Source organism: Belonocnema kinseyi, chromosome 4 (genome assembly GCF_010883055.1).
Source record: "Belonocnema kinseyi isolate 2016_QV_RU_SX_M_011 chromosome 4, B_treatae_v1, whole genome shotgun sequence".
Taxonomy (NCBI): domain Eukaryota; kingdom Metazoa; phylum Arthropoda; class Insecta; order Hymenoptera; family Cynipidae; genus Belonocnema; species Belonocnema kinseyi.
Window position 1 is genome coordinate 124,262,480 of NC_046660.1, and position 12,785 is coordinate 124,275,264.

The 12,785-nt window shown below is 30.0% G+C and overlaps 1 protein-coding gene across 5 annotated transcripts in view; it reads right to left on the minus strand.

Moving 5' to 3' along the window:
- LOC117171623 ((Lyso)-N-acylphosphatidylethanolamine lipase) overlaps positions 1 to 3,926 on the minus strand; it is a 55,684-nt gene extending 51,758 nt beyond the window's left edge. The window contains exon 1 of one of the 5 annotated variants that reach the window (XM_033359102.1): positions 3,906 to 3,926. Coding sequence is in view for 3 of the 5 variants with exons in the window: in XM_033359098.1 (XP_033214989.1) it covers positions 418 to 449 (32 nt within the window). In the remaining 2 variants the exon portion in view is untranslated. Of the gene's footprint in view, positions 1 to 168; positions 232 to 417; positions 888 to 3,905 lie in introns of those variants that run through there. The other 4 variants (XM_033359098.1, XM_033359100.1, XM_033359099.1 and 1 more) reach the window with 4 other exon arrangements.
- Positions 3,927 to 12,785: the final 8,859 nt, after the last annotated feature.

Consider the following 12,785-nt stretch of genomic DNA (forward strand, 5'->3'; position numbering starts at 1 on the left):
TTTATTTTACGCAGTTGCTCTCGGTTGAAAAACAGAATATATCCACGTTCGACGTTACTTTTTTTAGTTTACATAACGCATGTCAAATCATCTAGATATATTGAGATAGTGCCCCCAATTAAATGAAATTAGTTAAAAATAGGGAAACAACATTTGAAGTCAAATTACTAAACTGTCCCAACATTTCCATAGTTTTGTTCCACTAAAATTCCGCTTGCATTCAGAAATGTAGATAACACATTTCCCTCCGCATGTAATAACGACGTAACTCAGTGACGATTGCGCGAATGGCGACTACTTATATTTAGATAAACTTACGCAGTGGGGCAGGACAAAAAATACTAGACATAAACCGCGATCTGCTTGACAGATATTTTGGGTAAACCTTGTACATTGATACTTTCGTTTGTCACTTACCTGTTCGATTTAGCGATTTCATTGTCTGCCATGAGATTTTTAAAATGCTGTACAATGGTTTGTGAGCTGTCAATGTATATAGTTGATTTTCCACGTTCTCGAAAAATATTATGACAATCACACACGTCTGCATTAAATATAAACGCACGTCGAATGATTTCGCGGTTCGCATGCAATCTGACGCGTCAAGCGATCGAGATGATTAGGATAATAACTAAGAGCGTGAAACTGAAAACGATGGATTGCAACTTATAATTTATTATGACTACATGAAAAAGCATCCAGAATCACAAGATCAACAAAAAAAAACATTCCCATTTTTGTCTGCACTCACGGCTGCCAGATTGGCAGGGATGGCAATGTATTTATTAAACATCATCCTCGACATATAGAGATGGGGAGTGACCGTCAGATGATCGATTTCCGGTAATCTGACGGTCACCTGACCGGACAAGTGGACAAAGTAAAAATCGTATTATTAAGCGAAAAATTGAATATCATAAATATGAACTACAGAAAACCTTGTCTGTTGGCAAAGCATCTAATAGTTGATATTTTAGGATAATAGACATTTAGCCAGACTCTCTTGTGCGCATGTTCCACATGCACACGATAGTGCTGTTAATTAGGTATTTTCCATGGAGCAATAATAAGGAGACCGATCTCCGTACATACGTTCTGACTGCGGTAAATGTACATTTACTGCGTTTAAAATACGAAGTAGAATAAGGAGACCCCACTCCCATGTTGCCTTTGGACATGGACATAGGAAACACGGGACCAGGCATGCCATCCTAACTTTGGCGAGCGGGGTTGAATCCACGAGAGGGGGGAGAATTCCATGAGTGGGTCAGCCGCCATCTTACGATGTGCCATTTGATTATGCGCACGAGCATTTTTGCCAACAAACTGTGCATGAAAATATAAACATGTAGGCGCTGCCATATTTGTCGCAGGACATCAAAAGGGGGCGGACCTCCCCCCTCATTGCATCACACCCGTAATGGCATGCCTAGGCCCTTGTTTCCTATGTCCATGCCGTTGAAAAATTAGGACGCGTAGATTCGGATTTAGTTAGTTGGCATCGTTCGTAACGCCTCTTACGGAAAAGCTTTGAAATACAATTTTTCAATATCGAATTATTTCTAATTAAAAGAATTACAAATTGAAAATTTTCAGATAGCCATTTTTTCAAATGGACAATTTCATAAAAAAAAACGTTGAAATTGTATCTTTTCTGATTCAAAGCGTTTACAATTTAACAATCTTCTTTTGAATTGAAGAATCTCGAATCTGAATAATTAGGAATAAAATTTCGAAAATAGGACCAGTTAAAAGTTTTAAAAATGGAATATTTTCAGATTAAAATTTTGAAAATTCGCAACAACTTTCTTATGCAGATTATCCTTTTAGTTATAAATTTTATTATTTAGTGGGAAATTTAATCATTTTCTTAAACAGACGTCATTTTGGTTGCAAATTGTTTGCTAATCTTATTTTGGTGTTAGAAAGTAAACTGAAATCTTCTTTGGATGAAAATTGAACTTTTTTACAGGTTTTTTTGTTTAAATCATCTGTTTTAGGAGAAATTTCATCTTTCTTGAATTACAATGTAACTTTTCAGTTGAAAATTCAATCGTTTTTTTGAAATTTTATCTTGTTGATTTTAAAGTTCACCTGCTTTAGCAAAAATTAAAACCTTCTTGGATAAACATGCAACTATTGGATAAAAATTCAACAATTTTGTTAAAAGTCTTTATTTTTGTTTAAAAATTCTACGGTTTAAATATAATATTCAGCGTTGAAAAAAGAACTGAAACATTTTCTGAATAAAAATTCAACTATTTTTTAAATTTTAATTTTGTTTTTATTTAATTAAAAATTAATCTGTTTCAAGTCAAATGTCATCTTTTTGGATAAAAGTGCAACTGTTTGGTTGGAAATTAAGCTGTTATATTATTTTCTTATTCGACAATTTCGTAGAAAAATTCCTTTTTTTTTAAATTTATGTTTTGGTGTTGAAAAATGAACTAAAATCTTTTCTGGATAAAGTTCCACTTCAAAAAGAAATTTGTCTTTTTTATTACAAATTCATCTGTTTTAGCACCTAATTTAATCTTTTTTGGATAAAAATTCAACTATTTGGTAGAGACTTCATCTCTTTTGTTAAAAATACATCCTTTATGGTCGAAAAAATTCGTCTTTTTTTATTGAGAATTCAATTTTTTTCGTAAAAACTTATTTTTGGTTACAAAATTCAATTTTTAATCTTGCAGAGTCAACTGGAATCTTTTTTGGATGAAAACTCAACTTTTCTGTGGTTGAAGGGGTATCTGTTTAATTTAAAACTTCATCTGCTTTAGAAGAAATTAAATTTTTTGTTGTATGTAAATACAACTTTTTGGTTCAAAATCATTCTTCTTTGCTTGAGTCTTCAAATAATTTGTTTTAAAGCTTTGGTTGAATCACTTTTTTAAGAAATCACTTTTTTGCTAAACATTGATATTTTTAGTTAAAAATTCATCTTTTTCTTTGAAAGTTTAATTATTTTCTTGGAATTAGTTTCGTGGAAAATTATTTGTTGTAAATTCATATTTTGTTTCTGGCTTGAAGGTTCAATAATTTAGATAAACTTTTATTTACCTTTTGAGTGAAAAATCTTTTTGTTGGAAATTCGTCTTTTTTGTGTCAAAATTCTTCTCTTTTGTTGTATAAATTTCATTATTTTTTGATTAAAATATAAATTATGACACTTTTTCGTTGGGGATTTGTCTTTTTAGCTTGAATATTCAACTATTATGTTAAACATTTGGTTATTTTCTTTAAAATTTAAGTATTTTATTAAAAAGTCATCTATTATAGTAGAAAAGACATTTTTTTCGTTAGAGATAATTTAATAAATTTGAAAACCTTAAATTTGTATATGAAATACTGTTTTATTCCGTTAAGAAAATATTATATGTTACAAGTATTACCAGATTAAAATCCTGGTATTTTAATATTAATATTTTTAATGAAAAAGTAGTCAAGGAAAAAGCAGAGAATTTTGAAAAAGTTTTTGGTTTCGCATTTTTCCGTAAGAGGCGCTACGATCGATGCGAACGAAATCCAAATTCACGTGTCCAAGTTTTCCGGGAGTGGGGTCTCCTTATACTGCTTCGTGGTTTAAACCCAATGCTCACAAGGAAGGGGACATGCGCATTATGATTTTCCATCTCCTTTTCTCCCGCGAGAAGTGTGCGAGTGATTGCCAGTGCTCGACAACCACAACAACGGCAGACATTGAGGTTGTATCAATTTTTTCAAAAGTTCTTGCAAAGTCAAGTAAGCAAATTAATAAATTACGTTCATTATTTGACGATTTTTCATGTAAATTTTTTTAATTTATGTGAAATAAAGAAATTTGTTACCTAATATTATATTATCACATTATTCAATCTGCACATTTTATATCATTTAATGATTACAATTAAATCTGTATTACTTACCCATACTTTCCAGGTCACAATTTGTTAACTTAATTCTTTACAAAAACACAGAAATAACTAAGCACGTATATTGACAAACTCAATTGACAATATTTACAGGAACATAACCTCAGTTTTTAGTTTTCATTCAACACGGCACTCACTCGCACCCAGCCCTATCTGGCCCTATCCGACTACTAAGAAAAGTAGTTGTTGCTTAGAAGTTCCACTTCGCGGGTGAACTAATCCGCCGGGCGGCGCGTCAATCGTCCTGCTATAGAAGAGCAATGGTCTTTTGGGAAACTCAATAATTAATATTAAGTAAGAACATTCCAGAGCATTATTTTAGCTCATAAAATTAAGACCAACATTTTTTTGATGGGTAATTGATATTTAAAAAATATAAAAGTCATTAAAGTGTAAAAGGATTATTGAAAAATGATTATTTTAAAAGTGCTTACACACGTATGTTACTGACAATAGGTATTGAACATATGTACATAAGTATGTGTTTTTTAATCAAATGATTAATAGGTAATACATATTAAGAATACATTTTCTAATAACAAATATAAATTAATTTTTTAACAAATTGGAAATCGGAACCATATTGAAAAATTAAAAATTTATATAACAATATCTTTGAAAGTTGAATAACGAAATTAGCAAATTTAATACTATCTTAATGTTTTCTTCAGTATTATAAATTAGTAATTAAACAGTTTTGAATGTTATTAATTCCATTTTTAAGAACGAGACATTTTTTATTTGTTAAATATAACAAAACAATGAAAATGGTTGTATGCAATTATTTCTTTAATTCAAACACATGTTTATTGCATAATTTATTGTTATCAAGTAATAAAATGCATTTTTTAAACAAAATATACGTGGAAAAGGAGAGGAGGGGGTAAATGCATTAAACGAATAAGTAGATATTAGCAAAATCACCAAATTCAGTATATTTCTCTAAAATGCACAACTAAACAACATACAATATAAGTACTATAATACATGAAAATTACAAGAAAAATTAGAAAATTTGTTTATATGAAAAAAATTCTACTGGCGAGAAAATTTATTTAACCCGTATAAAACTCACAAGACATCTTTATTATGAAACTAAAACTTTAAAACGAAATTGGCAAAAAAATGTAATTTCGGGTTGTTTTTAAAACAACTTTTCATATTTTAAAAAAAACCACCACTATTTGATTCATTTTGAAGCTTTTTTTATATTTTTTGGTCGGTTTCAAAATAAGACAATAAACGCTTCCAAATTAAAAAAGAAAACGGTAAATATTTCAAGAGGACAAAAGTTAGTGAGCATTAAAAAAATTAAGTTAAAAAAAAGAACGAAACATACCTATTTTCCTACTTTATAATTTTATAAATAATGCTTCTTGAAGTTCTATAGAATATTACTTATAATAATAAACTCTCACAAAACTTTTCTATGAAGACAAAAGACTGACATTTCCTGTATCGTTCACTTATGTGTAATACAGTTGTTTTTATTTTATTCTTAGTATAAATTCTATATAAATTATTCTTTAATAATATGTGAGGTATAAAACTTAAAACGAGAAGACGATCCGAATCTGAAGGAACTGAAAGAAGAGTCCGCTTTTCTTTGCAGGAGTTGTATCCCGAATTACAAAAGGGTACTATACACGACCTGCCCTTGTAACGACCCATATTCAAAACATCAAAAGATTTAAGAAAACGCACTTTATCTCACTATTAAAACCGAAAGTCAGAATTATAAATTAAAACCCGTTATTTTATTATTTAAATAGTTTTGACACATAGGACTCAAAGTTTTTCTGGAGCAAGACGAAAGACGCGCTATCTGGTGGCTAGCGGATGGATTCAGCGGTTATGTGGAACTTGTAAGCGACAACAGCTGCTGTACAAAAGGTCGGGCAGTCGGATAGGGCTGCTCGCACCAGCCCCATGCCACTGTTAAATGTCCGAAAAGAAAATAGTCTAAATTTTATAACATTTTTCATTATATTATATAATATATAACATAATATTTATTTTATTTAATAATTTAAATTCATTTTCGATTTTCAAATATTTTAATAAACAAATTATGTGTTTTAATGAACACAATTTGCTTCCTTATTTATTAATATCATATGTTATTTCAAGTTCAAATAAATGAACGTTGTTAAAATGATTTATAAAATGAAGGAAAATATGCTAATGTTAATTATAACTAATTTTGGAAAAGAACTCGAGGTGAACTTTTGATACAAATATTTCGGGTTTTCTTTATTTGACAATAACAATTAAGAGTTTAATGTTTTCCTTTTTCTCTGTGGGTGAAAGTTGCAATTCTTATTTAATTCTAATGCTGTATCGCTAATTTTATTCCTTAAAAGATTTTCTGCAAATCTCATTGGTAGTTTTTATTTTAAAACGTTTCGATGAGATTTAATCTAGCTTTCTGTTTCAAAATCTTCAACAATCTACATTGTAAAAAAGAAATTTTTCACAATTTTAAAAATAACTTGTGATTGTTTGCATAGTTGAAAATATTTATTATGCATTATAGATTTTTTTTGTAATTTTGATTCAATTTTCGTTTAACATCCCTTCTTCGAAATAAAAAAAAAACATTAAAAATGTACATTTAATTTTAAATTTTTCGGGATCTTCTGAAGATTTAAATTATTTTCGATCCTTTTTAAAACTACTGAAACTTTTACAAATAAAAAAAAAAATTATTTCGAAAAAATTGTTTTAAATCTTTCGGATTTATTTTCGACATATTTTAAAATCTTCAAAACTCAATATTTACCTTTTAAAATAAAATCTGAATAATTTTGAACTTTCCTAAAGTCTTGTTGCCCGTTTAGTAGAAAAATTTTAAAAATATATATATAATTTAAAAAAGGTATTATAAAATTATTAAAAATTCATAAAATTTCACCCACGATAAGCTTGATTCTATTTATTACATTGAAGTCATCCAAAACTGTAAAATAATTTATATCTTCATTAAATTATTCTTTAAAAGACATAATTTAAACATTTAAAATGAAAATATACATTTATTAATCATTCTTTTCTGTAGATACGATTAAAATAATTATGATCAAGGATTCAAAACCTAAATACACTGATAGACGAGAATTTGTAAGTTGTTTTGAAAACTGGGTTCTTGTGTTGCGATTTCTTATTTAGAATAAGATCCTTCAGTTCATGTTTAACTTAAAAACAAATATAATGAAAATTCCCTTTTTGTCCTAAATCTTAAGCTTTATTTCATGAAAAGAGTTATGCCGAAAAGCAATTTTGTAAATGAATTCATTAAAATTAATTAAATTTATTTACAATTTATAATTTTAATTCATTTTTTAAAACTTGAAAATGTATTAAGATATCATTTTTTATTATCTATTAAATAATGCCCAATATTCACAGTTGATATTTACAATCAAATAATATTTTTTAAAAGAGAAAACCTTTAACAACAAAACGATATATCTATACACTTTATATGTAACACCGTAGCCACAAACACTACAGTTTGATATCGTCCCTAAAAATAGCATTTGCCATTATTTAACAATATTTAGATCATTTGGTGGTTTGAAATTTGAATTCTGTTACTTTTTTCTGCTCCCAATTACTTTTTTATCCCGATTTACAGTCAAAACAAACGCACTTCGCGATTTTTGTTCAAAATTTCAACACTGCGGATATTTGATCTAAAAGCAGCTTTTTTAGTTTTCTTTCGCTTAGAAAATGGAAAATGTCGAAAATATCACTCCAAACATTCAAAGATTATTTAACACTGTCAGTAAATTACTTTTAATGTGTTATTAAATTCAACGTTATTATTTTGTCATGCATTTGCAACGATCATAGGCCGACACATGGCCACCGTCTACACATTGTACATTTTCAACTCAAAGATCCATGGGGCTGGCTCGCACATTTCTTGCGGGAGAAAAAGAGATAGAAAATCACAGTGCGCCTGTTCTCTTCCTTGTGAGAATTGGGTTTACACGCTCAAGTCTGGCAGAAAATGTACAGTTACGACAGTCAAAACTCGAGATGCTTTGTACAGCATGATTCGTCTCCTTGTTATTACTCCGTGGTATTTTCACTTCAATCACCAGCTAACTTCACTTCGTAGATTGCTGAGGGGAAGGCAAAGATATTATAAGCCTAGATACGGCATATGTAAAGCTCAATGAACTAATTGTAGACGGCGCTAGCGGCGAAAATTGCCCGATCCCCCCATGCCTCTCAACCCGAAGATCACGCACACTCAATACTTTGCCTCTAGAGTTCTAAATTTCTTGGACATTGAAAATCCAGTCGCTTGCTCGTGACTGTGCCCGTCATTTTAAGACAACTTGATAATTTACAGAGACTTTTACCTTCACCAATATTTTCTTTATCTTTAAACCTTATAATATTGTAAATTTATTTATTTTTTATACTATGAATTGCAATAATTGAACATAAAAATTAAGTAATGCAAAAATGTTAGATAAGTATTATTAGGTCTTTAAAAAAACATGTGTGAATTATTTGTTTATATTTATATTTTACTTGGACAGAATGTAAAATAATGACTTTTTAAGTATTTAAGTAATATTTAAATTGATACTTATATTTAATACGCCTATGTTACAATATTAGATTTTGAAAAAATCGGCTTTATTGTTTTTTTTATGTAGTTTATTTTATAACAAGTTAAAATAGTGATACATACAAAGAAATAATGACCTCATATGTATACTAATTGTCCGAAGAACAATTATTTTTTATAGCAAGACATTGTAGTCTTCACAGGTAGAACAGTAGAAGCAATAATTAGAATATATTTGTACAAAGTACAAGATCCCTATTCAACATCGGAACTATATAGTCTTAATACGTAGAAAAGACCTTATTTTTATGATGAAATTTTAAAAAACATGATAATTTTGAAACTCAGTATCAAATATTCAAGAATATTTTTGCGTTTCAAATACAACTTCTAAATATTAATATAGCTCTTACACGTAGAACATTCTTATGTTTATAATAAACCTTTTAAAACGATAACATTCCTAAAACTTAGCATGAAATGTTCGACAGTATTTTTGCATTTCAAATTCTATAACTCAGTCGCATAGAATAACCAAAAATAATTGTACAAACTACAAGATTCGTTTTTGAAACGTTAGGAACAAATATTCTCGGTCACATAAGCTCTTTATGGTGTATTTAAACGCCTGTTTGCTAGTCACCAACTAGCCGTAAAGCCATTAGAGTGAAAGAGACAGAGAGCGGAAAATTTTAAAAAAGTACCCTCTATCTCTTTCATTCTTATGATTTTTCTGCTAACTGACGGCCAGCCAACAGGTGGGTAAATACACCATTAGAACTCTACTTTGCCCCCGCAATCTTCTCCCGTCGAACAAGTTAATCTAGAGTATTAGACAGGAATAAGCAACCGCCATTTTTTTGCCTAGACAGTTCGCGGGAAACGGTGCGATAAACATGTCGTATAGTTTAATTAAAATTAAGTTTATAATATAAGAAAAATGGTCTGCTGCAGTGCTCCGTTTTATAAAAATAGGAGCGAGGATGGATTTAAACTTTACCGTCTTCCACTAGGACGAAGAAAAAGACTCTCAGAGTGGATAATAAAATTTAAACGCGACAAATGGAAACCGAATTCAAATTTAAGATTATGCGAAGTAATTACTCATATTTATGACTATAAAAATATAATTCAAATGTATGAGGTCCGAAGAAAACGTGTATATGTTATTAAATTGCCTATGAGCATTGTTTAAATATATTGAAGCGCAATGAGATCCAGAAGAAAGTAAGGTTAGGAACCCGTTTTTCTACAGAGAGACGCACGTTAACCTACGAAAATAAAAAATACGTATGATATCAAATAAATAATATGATTGTAATTGTAGCGCACGCCTATTTGTAAACTGAGTGAAATTTCATTTAAAATCATAATTTTTGCAAAAACTATTTTTTGGCAAATGTGTGGGTTAAAAAATCATATAGTCTAATTTAAATATTATAAACATTATGTCTCATATCATTTTAATTATAATTTATGTTTTGATAACAATGATTTAGTATAATTTTAAATAAATAATCTATATCATGTACATGTATTTATATAATTCGATATCAAGTTAGCGATTTTGAATTCTGTGGGGAACCAAAATGGTAGCTGGAATATTCCCATCTAATATAGTACCTTAATCTATAGCAGTGCCCTAGAGGAAGAATCGGAATGAAAGTACTTTTCCGATCCTTTCCGATTTCTATGTGAACTGTTACATCCTACCTTTCGGATCCACCGAATAATATAAAGAATTATTCTTTGATTGGTAATTTCCTTTTCTAGTCTTAAAGTTCGCTGCTGACTGGCGTTGATTTGACACACACACAACAGTTAATATAAACTTTTTAATTATTATTATTATTAACAACTAAATTCTATATCTAACTTCACTTAATGTTAGATATAAACTAGATTCGACGACTACACTAAGTTACGCGGAACTTATACATTTTAGATTCTACTTTCTAAATTATAATATTTAATATTTAAGATCTCGAGTGGCGCGGGTTCAATGAATATCAACGATTGAAAGATATCTGCCGTTCTTCCCCGAGTCACATATATTTATAACCTTGCATTTTTGGATTACGTGCAAGGGTAGCATTAGAGTAGGGGAGTTAAGTGCAACCCCTTGACGTTGAGCCTGACCAATAGGAGCCCACTAACGAATGTCGTAACGTATCAAGCTGACAACGTAGGCCCGGCGTACGTGACTTTTAATAAAGCTACATTCTCATGTATACTATTTTATCTTATTAGGTATATTAAGCAAATTATCTTATCCTAAAATTAAAGAAGAAGGGAGAGAGAGAGAATGTTGAGGATTTTATACTAACATTCTAAATAACTTTGATAAACAATTTCATAAAACAATTATTAATTTTTTATACGAATTTAAATTAACTCGTATCCTAAGATAAGGAAAGTTTCTTCTTTATCGACTGAGATTATAAAATCCACGAGTTTAATCGACGGCAATACGCAAGCCGTCACAGAACTTTGCTTCCGCTTCTTTCCGAACGCTTTCTCTTCCGATACTTTTCCGAACTTTCGCGAAGTGTCCCATTCCATTGACTTCTTTCTGAACCTTTCAGAATAAATATCGCGGTGTCCTAATAGCTGATTCCGATTTTTCTCCTGTGTCCCACTGTTTATATTCGTTCCGACTTATTTCTGAATAAATGTACCCTACCGATAGAAATCTCTGTGTATTCTCAAGCGAATTAACCTGGCGCATTTGAGTCTCTACGCAGAGTCGATTTGAATGAATTAGTCTCTCAGATAGTCTGAGAGATTTGGGTCCTTTTAATGATCCTTTTAAGAGTGGTGCGACGGTAATATAATGTTCTTTTATATTCGTCACGTACCAAGCGGGTAGAGTTATTTACAGTAGTTGGCCGTCGCTAATCCGACTCCCTTTTTAAATTTTTCTTCAAATTATTAACACTTTTTTTTAATATATGAATTTTCTCATTATACTTATTTATAATTATAACTTGTATACTAATATACAATTTTCCAGTTGAATTAAAAAATGTTGTCTTTTTTGGCGTATCTCATTCTATTTACGAGAAACGTTGTATTAATTCCAATTTTAAGCATTTAAAAAAGGTAAATATCTGAAATCGTCGAAACACGTAGATTCTGAATTATTATGTTTTAGGCTGTTAACTATGAAATTTAAAAAATCTACTTCTAAATTTTAATCCGAAAGCTTAACAAAGGACTCTTGAGTGTCGGCTACTCTATTAATATAGTCTCTCTGCTTATTATTTATGATCGGATTTCAATTTCGGAAAGGACATTTTAAAGGGGCTGTATCCATTTCATCGCGGTGTACCTGCTCGTCTTACCCTCTCTACTCGACTTCTCCTCACGTCTCTGACTGAACGAGATTGCTATTCCGGGCTTTGCCAACGGGGGGCCCCTTTGTCCTAATGAGGCATAAACTGCCATACATAAAAATGTTATAGTTTTTCAATCAGCAAATTAAAAATATTATATTCGGAATCTATGTTTTTTTTGCGATTCCAACGATATGTAACTTGCAATTAAAATATTGAAACTAGACAAAGTTATGACAGATATTTGTTTGTTTTGACACTGACTAGATAGCATTATGGAATTCTCCGTAGAATAGTTGAAAATGCATCAGTTTACTCAGTGAAAATTCGCCTGTTGACAATTTAATAGAATATACGGATTTTTACCCAACTGCCTAGAAGAATACTTAGTACTAAGAGTACTTGAAACCAAGTACTTGAATTTTTAAACCAGAAAGACGAATACTTAACAAAACAATACACAATATAAGTTATTTAGTGTACACATACATAATAATTTTATAATATTAAAAATGATGGTCGATTCTTGGGCAATTGAACAGAACTAGGGGTTGAAAAAAAATGATTTTAAAAAATAAGGGCCACACTTGTGTATTAAACACAAGGGCAATTGATTAAAAGGAAATTAAACTTCACTTTCTAGGGAATAGAATTAAAATAAATATACTTATTATAGTAGATTATATTATGGAAAATATAAGAGCATTACTTCCACCGAATGAGTATTAAATTGTCAACAGGCGAATTTTCTACCAAATGAACTGCTGAATTTTCAAGTATTCTACGGAAAATTCCATAATGCCATCTAGTCAGGGTCAAAATAAACTAATATCTGCCATAACTTAATATAAGTTCAATATTTTAATTGCAAGTTACATATCGTTGGAATCGCAAAAAAAAACATAGATTCCGAATATAATATTTTTAATTTGCTGATTTCAAAACTAAAAC